Genomic DNA, 21,575 nt, shown 5'->3' with positions numbered 1-21,575 from the left:
CAGCTGTCCTTTTGCTAGAGGCAAAGAAAAGGTCTCCTGCTCTGTTCAACTGGATTAACCAATTTCCTGTGAGCAGGAGACTTTAAGTTCATATCCCTGCCAATGTATGACTTAGGGCAAAAGAATAAAATGACACAAACCTAAAAGCAATACAATACTGAACTTTTCACTTCTGATACATAAATTAGGCCAGATTCCCTGCCTCACAGTGTCAAATTTGTGCAGAGTGGCAAGCAGGATGCAATATGCAAGAAGTGCAAAGAAAACTGCACATTCAGTTATAGCAGGGACTCAAAGAATTGCTCAGGTGGTCATTCTTTAAGAAGGGCTTACAGAGCCTTCACAATGCTTTTAACACTTTTTTTTTTTTTCAGGTTTAAAGTCAAACCTCTGAACTCCTCCATGACTCACCGAGCATCTTCCACCAGTGGGACATGCTTTGGTTGGTATCAATGACAAATCAAAACCTAAACGACTTATGACAGCAAGTTGCACATGATTTAATGATGCTCTAACAGAGACATTCACGCTGTCAGACTTCATGCAAAAGCAGACCTTTAGCCACACGGATGCATCACTTTGCATCTCTGCAAGAGCAGCTTCAGCTCCAACCTGTCTGATGGGAGTAACACCTCTTTCCTCTGTATTTGAATTCAGCTTTTTAAATACAGAGGAACGACTGCGCAGGGTATGGCATGTGTAGCAAGGAAGCAGATAGCCTGCTGTCAGGATACAGATCGGTTAAAATGCAAACATCCCTCTTTGGCTGAGGAACCCTGGGTCCCTCGGAGGCGACTCACAGCTTGTGTAGAGAGCATTTCATTAATGCTGTGATCATACTGCTCAGCCAGGATAGCCAGCTTCCGGGTCTGCTCCTCCTTGAGCCGTTTGAGGACAGCTTTATGTTCACTCTTTGGCGTGGTCTCCAGCAGATGGTTTCTCAGTGCTTTGTACTGTCTGGTTTGGATCTTGCATGTATCCTGAAACTGCTTCTTTATCTGTAGTTCTTTTGACTGGAAAGATGGAGGGGACACAAACAAAAGAAAAAAAAAACAGCGTGTTTCAAATGGGAGAAATATCCATTCAAATGGATATTTAGGATTACATTAAGGATATGAGTTCAAGAATACACAAATGTATATTAACATCTACAGTGCAAGGAGGGAAGCAAAATATACAAGAGGCAATGACTACTGCTGCAGCTGCTTTGACACTGCCACTGTGCAAAACAATTACAATAGAGACACTTTTATAACAAAGCTCCAGCCTAAATACAGCTGTCTCCGCACAAAGAGCCTCACATTTGTCACTGGACTGGATCCAGTGCTGGGTGTTGCTTTTCAAGAAGAGTTCTTGAGGGACAGAACTAATATTAATTAGCACCAAAAGCCATACTTGCACATGACCATGGTTGTATGGCACATATAGATGAACAGCACTTAATGTTATGAGAAGAAGCAGATCTGGTGCATGGGAAGGGACAGGGAAAAAGAGCAACACTTTTTCCAATGATGGTTTGATGAGCGTAAGATATGCTTAACTCTTAACTTTAAGAGTCTGGTTTTCATAAAGATAAGCAAAAATGGCTGGGAAAGGTTTGACACTTGAAGATGTATACCACAAGCAACACTGGTATGGTGCCAGTCTAGCAAACAAAACAATTCCCCAGTCCCAACGGAGGCTTACTGGAGATTGAGTTTTCCTTTTGCACTTGCTGCATCTCAGTACTGTGCAGAGACATAACTGTGTTATTGCACACAGGGCCGGGAGACATCAATCTTGGAAAAGGTATCTGGGCCCGACTTTGCTGTACGACCTTGGATAAATTATTTCTTTTTTTTTTTTTTCACCTCCCTTACCTGCCTGCAGAGCAGCTTGTAAGGGGTAACACCTGCCAAACGTTTTAAGGCCCTGAAAAGGAAGGTGTTGTGGAGTTTCCTGCATCTTTCTACAGGAAGACTGGCTGGGATACTAATAACAAAACCCGAACAAATCCAGAAGTGATGAGTGACAGCAGGTAACTGACAGACAGTCAAGTTTTCCATGGTCAGAAAAAAACCAACACCACACAAAACCAAAGGATGAAACGGAACAGAACAAACCACACCAGCACAGTCACTACAGCCCGGGCCATTCACACCGTCAGCCACCACGGTCACATCCTGATGCACTTGGGGCAGGAACAGAGCATAGGAGCAGATTTGTGTCCCTGGAATAAGCTGGGAGAGCCCTGGGACCTGAAGCAGCAATGCAGATGTGTGCATGTCTCCCATCAGCTCCTCCACTGGCTGCTCCTGGCACTAGCTCCAGGCTGAGCAGGGCAGGCGATGAGCACAGCACTTGGAGCTACCTACAAAGACCCGGTGGGCTCAGACAATGCACCAGCCCAATTTAGCCATCACCAAGCTTTGCTGCATAAACCAACAACTCCACCTTGCCAACCTGATGCAGAAAACAGGACAGAGATGGGTTTTATTCAAACAAATCTATCACGGAGAGGAAGACATCGCTTTTGCCAATTCTAATTCACAGTATGTTATTTCCCACCAGGAAACCTCTCAGGTGGTGTCTCCCTGCCCCTAAGAGAAACGTCTGCAGGTTACACGTTCCCATCAAGGACCTGGTCCCAGCAGACCACCAGCAATCTATTTTGTCCTCACTTTCTGCGAAGTTTCACTTGGACACCAGCCTGTTTACTGCCTTCCAACCCGAGGCCTTCAACAACAGGAAACAGAAGGGAGGGGTAAGGTTTCCAGTCAGACTTCTGACAAGATCATTTTGACCTAGTATTGTGAAACACCAGCAAGAGGCCATTTGCATCACAATTAAAGCGCTCAAAATAATAACAGAGCAGTTTCTCCTGAATTCTAGTTACCAGTCCTTCTGGTGCCGTAACAGCAGCGACAGACACTGACCGTTAAAAAAAACTGTTTTCAGGACAAAAGCCTTCACCAAGTAACAAAGGGAAAGCCTGAGATGTGCCCTCCAGGGAAAACATGGCTGGAGAGAGAAACTGAACAAATAGTCAAATTATCTAGGCAAATAAGAATACTCGCCTGCATTAGAAGCAAGAGAATGAGTTAATTCTAGGAAACAGCCTCAATAAATGGGGGATTGTACTACAAACCGAACAATTGTCCAGCAGGCTGCGTTATTAGCGCTGTGTGCATGCAAAAGGTGCTGGATTGACAGCTCAAGCCTGAAATCCTTCCCTAATCGCACAACAGCCATGCAAGGCACAGTGCGAGCTTTTCCGTGCCCGCTGCCAAAACGCTCCAGCCCTGTCCTCACTGCAGAAGGGACGGGGCTGGGTGGTCCGCAGAGGTGAGAGGGCAGCTAAGCCCCTACAGGCCTCCGATTCTGCTGTCCCTGCTGCCAGCGAGGAGCGCAAAGGGACGTGCTGCCCACTCGTGTTTGCGCCGCATCACCTTGGGGAGGCAGAACTCATTCATGCTAATCTCCGAAGGATCAACCTAATGCAGCTGCTTCAGTTTTATTCAGCTCAGAGTGCGGCGCAGCTTCCCTGTGAAGTCATCAGCTATTTATACTTTATATCCTTGGAGATTCTCAACAGTGATCAGATGGTCCCTTGTACTCACAAGCTAGGTTTTCACTATTAAATATTATTCTAATATTGACAAATAACATTCTTTTTCTTGCTGAAGTTCTCATTTCGAGCTGTTTTGTTTTCTTCTCTGCAAGGAGATGACTTGCAGTTGGTGCAAGCTAAGTCAGATGTGAAATATCACAAAGCAGGAAGACCTAGACCAACAAAGATCTCGTGTTCAGTATGCCATCACCCATTGTGTTACTGGCACAGCCGAACACTGGGTGGAGAGCAGTCTGCCTCCTCAAAGGCCATGTACCAGGCAGCTATGTGGAAGCCTTACACTCCATTCTTAGACACTTCAGAATAAACCACTGGACTTCTTTGGATGAAGTGAGGGTTTGCAATGAAAACAAGTAAGAGCCTCAATTACAGAGGCCCTATAGTTCTGGTCAGCCACTGCAGTTACAAGAAGCCCATGGGAGCACCTCATGGCAAAGGTCAGTGCTAGGAGCTTCCTGAGGACACTGCAGTTGGCTGGTATCTTTCTTTCTTCCCCACGCTTGCTAACATACCAGCTTCAATATAAAAACCATCAACAAGGTGTGCAAGCCAAGACTGATAGTGCATTTCACTTTTTTTTTTTTTTTTTTTAATGACACAGCTTCATTATAGAAAAGTGGATTCTCTTCCCTGCGTATGTGAGGAGAAGAGGATCAGAACACAGCGTAGGAAGAAGGAGGGGGGGGGAAATGACACTGAAAAGATTAAATAGATTTTAAACTACCACAAAAAGGAAGACGGTTTGCTGGGAATAACAGCTTTTCAAACAAAATGAGGGAACAGTGCTGTTACAGCCTGCCTACAACGCCCTGCAACCCTGCTCACCATTGCTACTGTTTGTACGTATGGTGCTTGTAGACACCTGGTGCGGTCACACAACTCGACAAACAAGGTACTTCTATAACAAGATATTCACTGTCAAATTAGACACCTCTTCAAATTAACAAGCTTCGAAATACCCTGGGTTCACATACACTGCAAACGAGAACCGAGCTGCAACGTAGCACTTCTCCACCACCACCACCACCACCACCCCGTTCCCGCAGCTCACACCCAGCAGCCCTGCACCGTGCCGTACCTTCAGGCTCTTGGGCTGCTGCCGGACCTCCATGACGTGCTTACGCCTCAGCTCCCGCTCCCGGCGCTTGTTGTACTCCAGCTGGTTGGTGAGCTCGGTCTGGTGCTGGAGTCGGATCAGCTCACAGCGCATCTTCTGGATGGTGCTGAGATGGCGGAACTCCAGCTCCTGCATGGACTCGTGCTGACGCAGCAGCATGGCGTGCTCCAGGTCCTTCTGGGTCTGCCTTTTGTTTAACTCCTAACAGGACGGCAAAGGGAATTATTAGCTTCTTGGAGAATGCAAATCTCAAAGCACAAGATGACATTTCACTCTGTTCAGAAGGGCACTTCTCTGTTCACATGGGCACTTCTCTCCTTCCAAGCCATTTGAGGACAAAGCAGGGTTTCTACACCTTATCAGAAGTACGCTACAGGTAATTTTTCCTTCCTCATTTCACTTTTCTTCTTCCTGTTCTAGATGCAAAACAGTAAGCACTTTCTGGAAAGGACCTTAATTGTTCCATCTGCTGACTTTTTGGACCTAACAATTCTCTCAAAATAGGAGACTAATCTGAACATTTGACTCTTTAACGATTGCAGAAAATACCAAACCATCGTTTTACTAAAATATTTCAGATTGGTAAATAACACTTAGGTGAGATTGGAGTTGGGTTGCAGATGAGATACATTTCACACAGATGGTTCCAGAGCCCCATCTCTGCCTATTCTCTTACCTCCCGAACCAGGTCCTGCTCCAGATTATGGCGGCCGAGGAGCATCCGTCTCTTAAAACGGCGACACTCCAGCTCCAAGTACTGTCTCTGACGCCTCAGTAAGTTGGCTTCTTCCTCTGCCTGGAAATGCTGGATGTTTTCCTTCTGCTTGGAGAGCCACTCCTGCTTCTCCTTCTTTGGAGTGCTCTGGTTTTCATTCAGCTCCTGATAAGAGTAAGGTAATTAATTGTGGAATAGTAGCTCTTCGGCCTTGAACAGCTGGGTGGATCTGCCTAATAAACTATGCTGCAGACAGAGCCATTCCACACGGTCTTCTCGTGTTCAGTATGATCTAAGCCTCTGCAAAGCGCATCATATCACATATCCAAGGGAACACCAGGAGACAGTTCATAGCTGCCTTTTGTTTTGGTTTGGTTTTGCATTGGCCCTTTTAATGAGTCAAAATCGGGTTCATGTCCACAGTTCCCAGACATATATATGAGCTCAAAACATAAAAAGGATGGTTTGCCACAGAAAATATAGGCCCCAAATACATGGTCCCAAAGGAGTGGGATGAGAAGAAAAGCACTATCACCCCATATCATTTACAAACACTGCTCACACAAATCTCCAGTCACACGAAGCACAACAGAAAATTCCTGCACTTCCTTGATCAGAACACATACACATTTTGTAAGAAACTCATCATGGTGGGACTACTCACTAAGATTTCATAACTTACAAAAACAATAAAAAGAAGTGCACAGGTGAAACGTAAGGCCACAGTTTCCACATTTGTAATAAATACACAGCTTGAGGCATCTGCCACAAAAGAATCTGCTTACTTGAACCGCATGCTAGAGGTGCCCATACAGTAACTAGACTTGTGATACATTTCACCTGAAGTATGAGACAGAATTCCTCTGTATATCACGTTTTTTTTTTTTGCTACACTGTAATCTACTGCCTGCCCAGGAAAAGATTCCATGTTATTATAAAAAGCCCATGTTACTATAGTTTTTGTTAAATCTTTCATGGCTCTACTGCTCTTTGGCCTTTTTCTCCCAGGAAATGTCTATGTTTGGGAATATTCTCCTTTGGGGAAAGTTCCAAGGCTGCGTCACAGAAGTTGATGGTTGAGCTCTAAACGGTTCTTTCAAAAAAATTATTTATAGTGCTTACACTTTCAGCCACTCCATAAAAAGAATCAGGAAGTTTGATTCTACAGTTTCTCTGCATTTCACAAAGGTCATGGTTTTCACGACAATAAAGTGATTACTGAACTATTGGACTGCTTTTCCCATTAAAATTAAGTGTTTTCACAGATATTTGCCTTTAAACATAATCTGCAAGTCACCTTTACTGCTCTGTTTTCTTCATGCTGCAGAAATATTTAGTGATGAGAAACTTCACTAACTGCTGCAGTGCACATTCAATATCTGCAGCAACCAGGTATGAGAAAAATGCTCATAACCTTCCTTAATCTTTGTTTTTTCAACCTTCTTCCTCCAAGGTCAAAGACATGAAACAAATACAGTACATACAAGACTTTGTTCATGAAATGCAGAACTTGCTGCAGTTTAGGTAAAGATTTCTTGCTCACATTGGCCCTCTTATTTCTGACCGTTCACCACTCACACTGTATCATACACTGTACTATTGGTTCACATTCCTCATTACAGACGGGTTACCTCTTTCAGCTGCTCCTTACGGAGTTTGTATTCTCTCTTCTGGGACTCCAGGAAACTGTTCAATTCTTTTTTCTGTTGGGCCTGAATATGCTGCTGAAACTTTTTTTCTTCGTTGGCCATCACTTTAGCCTACAGCAAATCCAGAAGCAGATCAGTTTCCGAGGCCTAATCAATTGTAGCTTATGTTCCATTTTAGCCCCAAGACCTGGAACTCATGGTTCAACAACCACAATACTCACCATGACTCTGAAAAAGCACAAGCCTCAGGAGTTTGTCCTTAACCTCTTCTTATTCCCTCCCACCCCCAACAATACACCAGTAGGAGTCCTTTTTCAGTGCTTCATTTTCTCAATCCTATTGTTCAGCTATTCTTTCCTAACAAAGTCAACACTTTATGACCAGCTATATTCATAGCCCTCCACCAAGAGATCTAAGATGAACAAATAATCAATAATAATCTCTGTAGGTGGCACCACTTCATTATAAATTATTTAAAAGCATAAAAACCCCCATATCCACAAGCAACTAGACAGTGAGCCTTTAAGCACAGCTGGCACATTTCTCTGCAGGCTCATCTGCCTCCATAACACTCGATGGCAGTCAGTTATTGACAGCATACACAAGGCAAAAGAAAGGAAAACCCTTACAGTAGTTTTTCTGGGGTCAGCATACTAACATTTAGTATAACGCACTGCGATGAAGGACATACCTTTCCTCTAGTTACATAAACCCCTTAGTGTAAGGAGGTGCTGTATTAGCCTTTTTCTAATTAGCAATTTGCTTGGCTCCTGAAAACAGACATGTAAGAGACTACAATGTCATCTGTTCATCAGTGAGGGGAAGTGGACAATTCAATGTAATTAACAAATGTAGACTAGTCTGTTAAACTGTAATCTCCTACCTCCTTCTCCATGGCTGCTTGGTGCTTTTTAATTAGCTTTTCCATTTCTGCAGCAAAATTGTTACGCTGTGTTTCAAGATCTTTGTCCAACCTGAGGCGATGCTCGTCCATCTCTGCCTTCAGTTTATTCTCTAATGCCATCAGTTGTTTCTGGTGTTGCCGTCTCATACGTTTATAGCCAGACATCTGCTCTCGGAGTTCAGAGTCTTGTTCATGTTCCTGCATTTGCCTTGTCACCTAGGAAGATAACCACATCGGGGCAAAGTAAGTTAATGCTGCTTCTTCTGCTTTTCAGCAGTCTTCAGACCACAAAAGAAAACTATTCAGTAAAGAAATGTAATTTTGCTGTAAAGAAAAGCACACCTCCTCATGGCAGTAGAGCAGATTAAAAACTGAATTCTGCTGTAGATGATAAGCTCACAAGGGAACCAGCAGAAAAACTGTACAATTGTTATAAAGCTGGTGCTAAATAATGTCTCTTTAGCCCAATGTAATACGAGTGTGCATATGTACATGCATACACAAATGTACATAATATACATATGAAAATAAAAGCCAGCTTATTATTATTATAAGCTGGTTCTTGCATTCTACTAAGCCTATTGGTTTTATAAATACCTAATATACACAAATTACATTTGTCCAGGTGTCTCCTTTATGCTTTTATTAACTCCCATTAAGCTATTTCAGCGATAATATCTCAGTCAATGAAGATAGCTCATATTCTCATGAAATCCTAAAAGCTCTAAGTAGTTTAATAGTGCCGTGTTCAAAGGCATCCCTTCCTCTACAACTTCATCAAAATAAAAAGCTTAACATACCAGCGATGCTGTGCGTATAGTAGCAAAGTGCTCTCGATTGCGATAATGAGACTTGTGGCGAGATACTTGGGGAGGAGACTGGGGTTCTGATGCCCTTGTTCGAGGATCTGATTCCTCTCTGTAGTTTTCTTCCTCCTTATCAGCAAATATTAACACGAGAAAATAAAAAGAATCACCATTACTAAATATTTTTGTTTTAGTTTGCTACAAAAAACATTTAAAAGAGAAGAAAGTAAACCCATTTTACATTCATCGGCTCTGAGGGATCCTACTGCCAACAGGTTGGACAAAGGAATATATTGCAACGGGAGCTGTGGTCTAGGATGTTTAATTTGGAAATTTCATTGCGCAATTTTATTACTAGGAGGAAAATTACTAATTACTGCTGTAAATGAAAAAAATAAATGGAAAACTGAAAACTGAGTTAAATAGTTTACTTCAACAAAGCATAAAAGCTATAAAGTAGATTATATCAAGCCGGAGAGACAAAAACAACATCTTTGTAACCCTGAAAGACAGAGGATGATTTTCATTACACCCACTACAGAAATACCTCAAAGCAAAATTTAAAATTTGTCATGGTGTATTCCACGTTCTTATTTTGAGTTTGTCATTCATCACAGAGCGATTAGTAGTTAGATATGATATACTAATTAACTCCCTGAGGAAATACCTGTGTCTTTGTTGCATATCTGGGCAAAGAACAAAACATTCTAACCACACCTATCATTAGCGAGGGAAACGTTACTGGTTTGAGAAAATGTATGATAACCCCTCCGTAGCAAGAGCAGCACGGTTCAGTGACAATCTGCAGTTATCCTTCATCATGCAGAGGGGTAAGGCACTCAAAGGGATTTCACAGCTTGCCATGGCCACGGTGCTGCATTTCCTTTTCTGTGCCTCTTTGCTCATTAACCAAATATTCCAATCAAGTGCTGGGAAGTTGGGAGCATTAGGAACAGATTTCAATCACTAGTGGAGGTCTTAAATTTAAGAATTCACTACCTAGGAGGAAAAACAGGGGAACTCTCACATCCTTTTGTGCCATGAAGCAGTGCTCTGCAAGGTAAGGGCATTCACTAAACGAATGTTTTCACAACCTGCCATTCCAAGTCCTCATGATCAAGCAAACAATTTTGAAACAATTCAATTACCGAAATAATTGTTACTGAATTAATAGAAATGATTTTTACAGCTACCGTCCAAAGTTTCCAATGCACATTAATGTATTTGGGACACATCACACGAACTGCCAATAATGATTTAGAATAGGAAGCACTCAATGACTTTTTATCATTGTATCAATACAAACCCACTCCCATTCTATATTTTCAAAGTTATCCAGCCAAAAATCCAATGCTTACCGGCTTTAAATGAATGACAGAGCTATTTGACATCACCGTGTGGTCCCCTTCCATCATATCCAGCTCGCTCTTATCATCTGAGGCATCTGGAAGACTGTTAACACTACTGCTTTGGCTACTGGCACTGATAGACATACTAGGAATGGACTGATTACTTCCGACACTATTCACTGTTCCTGTCCTGCCGACACCATGATCTTGTTCCTAGAAGAAAGGAATTATTAGAAAAAATTAGAAAACAAGAAAACTCAAATCCATTACAGCTCTATCTGTGGACATTACCAAATTATATGCTCATTCCATTCCTTTATATAGGTATCTACCTGCCATCTTATGGCAGTTCCCACCCTCCAGGCATTGTCGTGAAACATTTCTCTTGTGGGATGCTGGGGAGAGAAAGAAGCAACCTTGTCAAGATTAACTGGCTGATGTCAGGTTCTTTTCAACAGCGAGCCTGTTAACAAGCTGAACTCTATCTTGAATCAGCACCAGCGTGTCACCAGAAACTGTTCTGACACCAGTATCATCTAAGTAAGCGTTCAGCTGGGACCCTGCACCTTGCACAGTTCCTTTCTGTAGATGAGAGCACTGGACTCTCTGCAATTCAGGGAGTCTGAATTTTCATGTGGTGACTGCAGAATGCAACCCAACAAAGGAAAAATAAAATTCTTTTTCTCCCCCCTCTTTTTTTTTTTTTTTTTTTTTTAAATCAGGTATGAATTTCTCTGTCTTAAATCTCAGAAAAACATTCTCTGGGTGTATCCAGAAGACTAGCATGAGCCCGGTACACACAGTCAAATTAGGGACTAAATACAGCTGCTGAAAAAGTCCTCGTAAAGCTTTATAAATGGACAAAAGAAGGTAAGATTTGCATAACTGGAAGTTAACTGTTCAGGCATAGGCAAATGGCACGGCTTCTTGCCAGCACTAGCCATCTACCTTGTTTGTCCTTGTATGTGCCTTTAGGTAGGCTTTATTCCAAGTACAGACAGGAAGACAGAGTTTATAGCCAGGTGTGTAAATGTCCTCTATTCATTTTAGCAATATCTGAGCTACAGTTATTTAAATGACATCATCTTTCTCTGGTTCAGTGATGACATCCAAAGTTTCTCTCACCTCCTCCTCCTCCTGTGTTTCAACTGCAGGGCCATTGTGTGCCTCCTGGAAGAGGAGCTTCTTCATTTTACGATACTGCAGGTTGTCCAGTTCTCTCACTGCATCCTTTGTTCTCTGAATCAAGTCTATTAACACTGTTTCAGGCCGCTCCCGAAGAACAAACATGTGCTGCAGAACACACAAATAGGTGAGGGACCTCTCATGCCTCCAGTGCACATGCTTTGAGGATATAACAGTTAGGAAATCTTGTTGGTTTTGTTAGCCCTCTTTTCTGCACAGGAGGAGAATACCTTGACAGCTTACATTGTCACTATATTTAGATTTCATGATCCAGACAGATTTCTGAATGATTGTTTTCTGATGGGAGACAACCACCAAAAAATAACGATGTGAAACAAAACAGGGAAAAAAAAAAAAAACAGAAGTGGTATTGCATGTACTATGAAAACAGGCTCAGGTTAAAATTAGACTTCTTTGGGTGTTGGGTATTTGGATACATTATCTAGCTGTGTCTCAGTAGGGAAAGAGCAGCAAATAACATACAAATATTAGAAGTCTTACATTGGTTAACATCGCTAACTGAATGTTAAAGAACATATCAGCTAACTCTTCCTATAAAACCAATTTCCTAGTTTAATAAAGCTTGAGAATCAAATATTCAAGCATACAGCTCAGTCATAAATAGGCCGTGAACTGCACGCTCAGTCCTAAAAGCCATGTTATGCTTTTTTTTTTTTTTCTTTTTGAGAGATATTCACTACATTTCACTGCAAAGGTAGCTACATTTTGCTAATAGTTAAAACAAGTCTTCCCTATATATGTCAGAAGCAGTTTTTCCAGTCTCCAAATGAAATGTGCTGTGCAAGCATGAGTCATTATTAACATCACCACTAGTTTCATTTTGTTCCTTTGGAGGGCTGTATTGCCATTTCCAACATGTCACATTCCCTACCTGTCCCTCTAAAGTGGCATGCAGCTGTTTCAGACTATAGATATGGAAGGAATACATTCACAAACGTTTAATTTCCATCAATGTTCTCTTTAATTGCAGTGCATTGCTCAAAATAAAACCAATCTGCAGAATTCTGAAATGGCAGGACTACACACCCACACCAAAACCTTTACAGGGTAATTGCATTTTACTTTCTGAATGCACCATTTTTAAAGAGGCAAAAGTCCTCAGAACCAGCTAAGTAAAAACATGCAAGAAGGTGATGATAAAACCTTCATAAATAGCATCCATTTTCAGTTAATGCAGTATTTTGGAAAAATGGCAGTTTAGCAGAAACATGGCAGGGATAAAAAATTCCCCAAAATAATGTCATGAGCACTGCAAAGAGAATGTCAAGCTAGCAAAATTCTGAATGCCACCTGATGCCACAGAGGAAATCCATCAAAGTCACACTTATAATAAAGCAGCTCTAACACCTAAGTTCTGTGCAAGTCGTGTTCGCTGAGGGAACACGTCAGCTTTTTGCAACCATCTACCACACTGGTATCCAGTACCTGCAGCATACCAGAGGAAAAATAAAACAAAACAAAACAAGAAATAAAGCAGGAGATAATCTGCAGATGGTTGAGGCATATTCATGTCCAGGTGAAGTATGGGGAAGAAAATCTGCCTCTCTCTGCCCCCCTTCCCCCAGAGATACCATTAGAACAACAGACTTCAGTCCTACGTGTAAAGCACATAGGTGATGGGAGAGGATAAAAAGCCTTTAGGGGTATATATAGCATAGAATAAAGAGGGAAGTAAAGAAAGGCATTTGTTAACTAATGCATGGCAGCTCTGTCAGGATTAATTATAATCACTGGAAGGATAAACTGAGCTTAAGCAACCGAAACCCTCGACATGTTGATGGTCAGCCCGTGTCACTTGCGTGTTCTCATCGTGAGAACAAGGCTGGCATGGAGAATCACCTGGGGAGCTGCCCGAGATGCTGCTAAGGGTCAGCACAGCTAGGAATGCCAGCTGATTACACTCCCCAGACCCTTAGCTCAAAGACATTGAGGCTAACAGGCAGAGCGTCGTTAACTGTAACCTAGTACTGTAGGTGAGACAGAAGAATGTCACAGGGCACAGCCCCGTTCTAACACCACGTGGAAAACAAAAAGGACAAGCAAGCCAACCTTCAGAAGCTCCTCTGATGTGGGCCTGTCTTGAGGAATCTTCTGGAGGCAAGAATCTACGAAGTTTCGAAAATAATCAGACCTGTGGCAAGGAAAGGGGGAAAAAAATCCATCTGAATTAACTACCCAGTTGATTTTGAAAGCTCAGTAAGGCATTAAGACATTCACATCTGGGTGCTGCTAGTAGAAAGAGTGGGGGGAAATCAAACAGACCCACCACCTTGTACCACAGCCTCTGACATCCCTAATCAAGCCAAAGCACACAGATACCAGTGGGCAGGTTCCTGTAACCTCAGCTTTCAGAGAAAGTTTCAGCTCAAGAACATGAAAACACGGGGCAATTCGAGAGCAACAGAAGTTTTGTATAAAAGCAAACACCCACTCGTTTCCATGTCAGCATCTAACTTGTCAAATTCCATGTTGCACAAACTCTTCAAGGCCTAAGCAGAGCTTCTGCCCTGCTCTGCCCCCCGTGTGCAGGTGTGTGTCATCCTCAGACTGTATCAACACACCATTCCTGAAATGCCTTCAGACCCGACTTCCACCCTGTTGTGCAATCTGTCACAAGCAAGGCTTAAGGCCACGATTTGTTTAGTAACACCACCTCTTCCCCCATCAGCTAAAATTCCCTATTTCGTCTTTTTTTTCCCCTGGACACAAGTTTCCAGAAGAGCACGATTAAACACTGAGAATAGCGGTACGTCGGCTGTACAGGTTTTCTTTCTTTTTCCATCCCACCCCGCCCCCCCACCATGTAATGTGGGGTTTTGCTACCGCAATTTTTCAGTAAATTAAGTTCTTGCATCTTTTGGTCAGAAAAATGCAGCAAATGAGTCGAATGTTTTGTCAAGCACCAGGGTGTGAAATAGCCTAACCAGAAAATCTCTGAAGTAGAAAAAAAAAAATCTAAAAATAAGGTACAATGTATTATGTTAAGGGCCTAGGACTACAGCTCAGAAAGACATAATTAGGAAGTTTTTAACTTTTGAAATCAGTTTACTGTTTCAAAAAAGACAGTCATTTGAGGCTGGGTGGCACAAAATGTTGCTACTGTGATTTATTCTTCTGAAGTTTATGCAACAGACACTTGCCACATACAAGCAGTGTCTTCATCTTTCAGAGCAATACTTCAACAAAACAAGGTTTAGGAATTGACAGTGTGGTTTGTGATTTAAAAAAAAAAAAAGCAAAAAGAACAAAAAACACTAAACCCCACATTTTTGGCTAGCCTCTGAGCTTCAAAAGTTTACTGGCCCATGTATCGTATTTATTACAGGATCTTGCATTCTTCCAGCAGCTCGTCCTGTTCCTACTACATTCTAGACCCTAAAATGCATATTTAGTAATTGGTCAATTTTGTGTATAGTGTACAGCGATCCTAATAAGAACCTTCCAGCTCACATCTTCCCAATAGGAATCCAGCCATTTCAAGAACTCAGCATGACAAAGCACTCCATTTACAGCAGTTCCCTACAACATTCCTCCCTCAGTAATACTCACCATTCATTAGACTGTAGTGTAGGGGATTCATTCTGCGCTATGTGATATAAGGCACTCATTGCGTTCATATTAAACAAAGGAGGCTTCCTTTCCGCTACACACAAAAGAAAATAATTTTTATATAGGGAGATAGTCTCAGGTTTGGTTTTTTTTGCTCTTTTATATTTTTTAGTTTACATCCCTTTAACAAGAAAACCACATCAGCAGAATCACTGTTGCCTGAACACGGAACCCCAAACCAACCCTACCCTGCAATCAGACAGATATGTTGGCATATGTCCTATACCATCAGTTTCTCCACTGCAGAAGATGAAAGCACTTTGAAGATCAAATGCCTCGTCCTCTCAAGTTTCTAAATTACGTGGTTTATCATAGTTGAGTTCTCTGACTCATTTAAATGTCCTAAAATAGGAGTAAGTTAACAGTAAGATCTATACTCAGTGTTTAGCCACTAACATCCTTGGTTTGGTGTCACCCTTCTGCTTTTGTTTGCTTGTTTTGTTTGAAAACAAAACAGCACAACACTAGAGTTGCTAAAAAGCTAATACATTTTTCATTTTATCAGGACATCACAGCAGTGATGTAGAAAAAGCTGGTTACAACAGCCATCGAATCACACTGAACTGACTAAGCACCCGGGCAGGAAGTCAGGCACAGGCTAACTCTATACTATTTTGAGAGTTGCATTCTCTTTGGCTCTTCTCTCTTTCAAGCTTGTGTTACTCTTATAGACTGACACAGCATGAAAACTTAATGAGGAAGGAGATGATCTCACTGTAACAACAAAATTGAAGCTTCATCAGAATGTTTATAGGGTAAACCTATGAAGCTCAGCCTCACTATAAACATTCCAGAGAAGCTGGTCAGGCCATGAGGACATTCCTGCACCAGTGAAAATGCAACAGAAAGCTTTCCTTCCTGGGAAAAAAAAAAGGAGAAAAAATAGTTTTTTATACTGCTCTTTAACTTGAATAGTAGCAGTAACCTATGTATCAGAGATCACAGCTATTTGTTGCTGTCAGGGAACAGACTAAGCCCTACAAATTCCTGACAACTGGTAAATTGAGGAGTTAAGCCCCATGCAGCAATTTACCTGCTCTAAGCTGTCAGATAACCAGTTGTCTCTACTCAGGATCAGACTGATGATCCATTAAACTATTTTAACTGGCTGCTCTCCCTATCTTTTCTCTCTTAACTCACCTGGATAAAGTACAAATCTTCAGGAAACAGCGAAACTGAGACCTCAGTGAGGGCCATTTCTAAGACTAAGCAACAGTTTGAGAAGATTGTGAGATGTCTCATTTTCCTGCCTTCTTCCCATGCTTACTCAAACCAACACACATGAGATAACCACACCGATCCAGCCTATAATACTCTGCCGTCTTGACCTGGCCTCACCTCCCACCAAGTTAGAAGCCATACACAAAGCCTAACGCTTCGTATTGCAAAAATGCAGCGTGCAGTACAGCACCCGGGGGTGTGGTGGCCATGAGCTAACTGCATTCCTGGAGCACTGCAGCCAGCCAAATCTCCTCGGTCCACTCAGAGCAGGATTCTGTCATGGCAGTCACACCCCTTGAACTTGCTTTATATTGGCAACAAAAAATCTCTGCTCTGAAGAAAGAATCTATTTCGCGTCCTGGAAGAAAATGAAGTTGACAGTTTGGAATGCCAGACAGCATTTTTAGCTAAACTGTGCAGTTCACATGGATTAGCGTTTTCCTGAGAGCTCCTGCTGCCCCACCAGGCTGCTCCTCCTGCGTGGTCGCTTTGGAGCACAAGCAATGAGATCTGACAAGGATGGCAGGACAGCCTCAGGTACAACGAGCAGGAATAAACCTCACCATCCCTGGAACTTACAGCTACGTGCTCCTAAAGAGCCGGGTCCTGACTAACATCTAAGTAGTGCTGTGTTGTGCTTCCATGAGTGTATTTTTGTTCCTAGAAAATATCACGCAGTACATTTAAATAGAATGCCATACTAACGTAGTCCTTTTCAATTGATGTTCAGCTTTAGGAAGTCTGTTCAAATGGCAGTAGCATAATTTCTTCTGGTTTTGATTTATAGGTTAACACTTCAAATTAGATTATTCTTTCTTTTTTTTTTTTCCTTTTGGTAAAAAGCGATTTTCTAGCCAAATCTATTCACAAATGGCAATGTACACTGAATATAGCTTTGAAACTGTTCACTTATCCCAAACTTCCCATCATTGCAGGACTGATTCATATATCCGAAAGTTCCAGGCAAACAACATCAATTTATACCACTAAATATATTTTAACATTGGTATTTTCAATGGTTCATTTATAAACCTGTTCAGCAAGTAGACTGTTTTTCAGTTCAAAAGTTAATTGCCTCTCTCACAGAATGCGAACACGTTTAGTGATATAGATTAGCTATTTGCTTTGTTTATGTAACTCTTTCTTTGGGTACTGAAAACACCAGCTCAATTAACATCAAGTTGGAGACTTGGTCTTCAACTTTGTAGAGCACATTTAGTTCTTTTCCCTAAAATTCAAGCCCCTGAGAAAACCAGGACAGGATGCAAACATATGTCTTCAGCACTGTCATTCAGCTGAAAAGTTCTAAGTATTAAACAGTTCTATTTCATAATTTCTGCAAAGAAAATAACTTACCTAACTCAATACAGGTAATTCCAAGAGACCAAACATCTACTTTGCCATCATACTGCCCTTCATCCATGGCTAAAATCACTTCTGGGGCCATCCTAAAATAGTAAATCAGTGCTCATACAATTTTGTTCAGCCGAACACATTATCATCAGCAGTGTTTCAATGAAACAGACTATTTCACTGATTTCAGCTACCACGAACACAAAATTCCCCAAGATACCAGCCATGAACATGGGATACTGGAAACAAGGATCAGTTTGTATGTGGATGGACCTTAGAATGCCACTCAGCTGGGCACCCACACTAGTACAACCCCCTAAGGAGGCTGCATGATGTTTTCTTGTGCTTTGCCCAGCTCTCCATTCATGAGCATCGCCACCATCTCGCCCTCCCACATTTCCAATAGTTTAGCTGGCTGGCCAACTCTGGTGAAATAATTATAGCATGCAGTTGTGTAAACACCACAGATTCGGTGTAAGAGATCAAAAGCATACAAGGGATCTGCAAAGGGTTTTGTTCAATGAACCTGGCCTTTCCTATGAAAGAAAAAACACTTCAGTTATTTCAACAGCCAGATGCGGTAAGAACATACGAATTGTTAAAGCCACTGGGGGGAGGGATTAAAATATACCTCAGGTTATTAAATCCCACCCCCACCACTTAAAGTCAGGGTAAATAGAACAACAAAATATTTTTATTACTTTTTTTTGGTGAACTACACGTACAAGGAGTCCCAATTTCTTGGAGTCAGAACCTAATTACGATTTAATCTCTTGCAAAGTACATTTTATCACTACCACAACTAGAGGATTACAAAGCTAGCTCCAGTGAAGTCCAAATACATTAAATACCCAGTAAATGATCCTTTCACTTCACATAGCCAGAAACGCTTAAAACACTTGGCTTACCAATATGGCGTCCCCACAAATGAGTTGGCAGGAGATGCTATGGAAGCAGATCCAAAGTCAGCAAGTTTCACCTGTCCTGGCTCTGTCAGCAGGATGTTTCCTGCCTTGATATCTCTGGTTATAGAATACAAACGTCAGTATTATTCCTCTCCAAAAAAGAAAACCTTCTATAGGACACGACAAGCATTCACTTGTTCAATCTGCAAAATACCCACATTTCCTCCAAAGACAAAACCTTTAAGCTCTGGGCTAATAGCTTAACATCACCCTTGATCTTTGAATCTAGTTTGTCTCAAAAATCAACTTAAAATTTCAGCTACTTCTAATGGCACACCTAGATAAGCTTCATATACAGTTCAGCAATAACTCCTTAACCAACATTTATAAATGTTTTTCAGGAAGTCCTAACAGTGCAATTATTCAAATCACTTGTCCTACTAAAATGTAGCTGGTACTTTAAATAAAAGAGCCATTTGCATCCTATCCTTGCTGTGTGTTTCTCAACACATGAATTCATATATAGCCTTTTTTTTTTTTTTTTTTTTTTTTTTTAATATTAACATTCTCCTCTTCCCAACAATGTCTCTACTGAAGCTGCTGCAAGCTGTTTAGGTGAACTCAGTCTACCTTTTTATTCATTGCTTCAGGGAACAATCAGCACCATACCAAGCACTGAAAAGCTTAGCAAATTCTGCCCTTGTGCAGAAATTATGAACGCCAGAGACACTGCATACAGAGATACATAGCTTGCTAGGATTTTTTTTTATTATTATAAATTACTAGTTTGGGAGCATATGGTCACTGCAAAAAGAAAATACCTGCTTACGAATATTAAATTTGGGATGAAGAGGATACAATCAACAAGGTAAATTATCTATAAGTGCATGAGACAGCAAAAGTATAACCACTTACCTATGGATCATATTGTGAGAATGCAAGTATGCTAATCCCTGGAGAGCACCATGGGTAATTGCTGCTATTTCCACTTCTTGCAATGGCTTTTTATGAACTTCAGGAAAGAATTTATTTGAAATTCAATATTAAAGAAAACAATGTAGTTTGCAGCATGCAAGTGAGTACTGTTAACAATGTAAACACAGAGAAAATACTAAAACTTAATTTTACTAGGTCCAGCACGAGAAGCAAATGTGCAATTTAAAAGTAGTTCACAGCATAAAATATACTCTATAATCAGATGTAATCTTTCACTGTAAAACAGCAGCTATTTACTATCAAGAGACTACTTTGCAACTGAAAACTACATTCTTGTCAGTTTGATGACAATTCTCCCAGATATGTTTGAAACTCAATTTTCCATCTAAGTTCCCAAACCCTAGAACTTTATGACAATTCAGACACAAATAAACAAACTGCAGCAATAAAGGTGACTCCCAGACAGCTCAGCCTTTTGTCCTGAAATGCTTCTGGCAAGGGAAGGAGATGAGCAACTTCCTGAACACACATATTTCTTCCAAGAAAGTTCACTTCAAGAAGCCTGACAGAAAAGCGACCGTTTAACCAAAGATCCCATCAAGTAAAACCCTAATACTGCTGCAGTGCTATTTCGGTCAATAGGCCTACAGTTGTTAGTAAGCATTAGGATCAACAGCAAGGGTTTTCAGAAATAAATCTTGAACTGCCGTGACACGAGAATCTCAAACTCAAAAGAAAGTAAGGAGATGACTGACAACTTACTTAAAAATAATATGAACTAAAGAAAAACTAGGCTTATCCAGGAAAGTTGATATTCTACAGAAAAACACCACATTCACATAAGAATTTCCCAAACTGTCTACACATACTCTTCTCCCAAAGAAAACTATGTACTCAGGAACCATTCCATGATCCTATAACATCCTACCTCTGTACTACTGATTTTCTGTCAAGTAAGCATGTGTGACATACCTTCTAGTAAGTCTGATGCTGATCCTAAACAATATTCCATAACAAGCTGTATGGGAAAAAATCAAAATAGTTGTTAGAAAATCTCTGATAGCAAACAATTTTCTAGATTTTCCCACAGAAAATCTAGATTTTCTAGATTTTCCCACAGAAATCTAGAAATAATTACTGGTGCATAAAATGCAGCCTGGACTGTTGGTCTGCCCCATGTCCAGCAAGGAGGAGAAGGAGCATGACATTTTATAACAACAGACTGCCCTTTAATAAACTCCATATGCTTAGAACTCCATAGCTTTTATGCAAGAAAGAAAGGCGGGTGAAAAAATATTCCAGAATATATTGTATCCACGAGAAGCAGCAAATTACTGTACTGCAAAACAAACCTATAATAAACAACAATAAAATGGTATTTAGAGTGACCAGCAAAAATCCTAGCACGGATTGTATGCTAAACTTAGCTGGGAATCAGCAGTGCTCAGCTACAACAATGCAAGTATTGCTTATAACATAAGCCCCATCCTAGCACTGACCCCTCACACAAGAGCAGCTCTCACTGGAATTAGCACTGCCTTCTTGTGTAAGATACCAAGCAACAACACTTTTAAGGAAGGCAAGAACATTTTCAGAGCCAGTTATGTATTGTATTACGTACCTTATTCTATATGAATGTACCCAAGACAAATGTTAAACTGCACGTAACAAGCTTGTCAGAGTATTAAGGGGCTATTTAGAGATTTACTTCAGATTTTGTTCCAGTCAGATTTCAAAAAACAAAACAAAACAAAAAAAAAACACTAAAACTTTGTCCTACAGATTTATTGAAGCTGATACATGAACACTACTTACAACTTAAAATATTGCTTCAGTGATGTGATTTCTTTAGTCCATAATACTAGAAAGACCTTGTCAATGAAAGGTGCTAAATCACATTTAGTTTGACAAGATGCTTCCTCTACATAACCAAACGCATCTATTCCTACACACAGTTTTAAGCAAACAAAGTCCAATAAACCACATTTAGTTTCAGGGTTTGTTTTTTTGTTTGTTTAAATCAAATGCCTGAAATTGGTTAGGAGATGACTGCCAGAGATAAAAACAGCTAGTTGGTTTTGTCACTAAAACACACGCAGAAAAAAAACCACCACCGCAAACAAAACAGCAGAAGTAAACAATATACAACAGAAGCATTTAGTTTGATAGCAGAAATACTAACAATTCAAAACATA

At 41.0% G+C, this 21,575-nt stretch overlaps 1 protein-coding gene across 2 annotated transcripts in view; it reads right to left on the bottom strand.

Annotated features, from left to right (window-relative positions):
- Positions 1-21,575, bottom strand: part of TAOK1 (TAO kinase 1) — a 62,395-nt gene that overhangs the window by 5,016 nt on the left and 35,804 nt on the right. For both annotated transcript variants that reach the window (XM_032200756.1, XM_032200757.1), the window contains exons 5-18: positions 20,353-20,398; positions 19,360-19,456; positions 18,448-18,561; positions 17,543-17,634; positions 14,906-14,999; positions 13,406-13,487; positions 11,276-11,443; positions 10,160-10,363; positions 8,796-8,930; positions 7,975-8,211; positions 7,074-7,202; positions 5,404-5,607; positions 4,689-4,928; positions 801-1,013 (exon numbers count right to left, since the gene is read on the bottom strand). In XM_032200756.1, the coding sequence (XP_032056647.1) occupies positions 801-1,013; positions 4,689-4,928; positions 5,404-5,607; positions 7,074-7,202; positions 7,975-8,211; positions 8,796-8,930; positions 10,160-10,363; positions 11,276-11,443; positions 13,406-13,487; positions 14,906-14,999; positions 17,543-17,634; positions 18,448-18,561; positions 19,360-19,456; positions 20,353-20,398 (2,055 nt within the window). The remainder of the gene's footprint in view (positions 1-800; positions 1,014-4,688; positions 4,929-5,403; positions 5,608-7,073; positions 7,203-7,974; positions 8,212-8,795; positions 8,931-10,159; positions 10,364-11,275; positions 11,444-13,405; positions 13,488-14,905; positions 15,000-17,542; positions 17,635-18,447; positions 18,562-19,359; positions 19,457-20,352; positions 20,399-21,575) is intronic.

This window comes from Aythya fuligula, chromosome 20 (genome assembly GCF_009819795.1).
Source record: "Aythya fuligula isolate bAytFul2 chromosome 20, bAytFul2.pri, whole genome shotgun sequence".
Classification (NCBI taxonomy): Eukaryota; Metazoa; Chordata; class Aves; order Anseriformes; family Anatidae; genus Aythya; species Aythya fuligula.
This window is presented reverse-complemented; position numbering and strand designations above follow the sequence as displayed.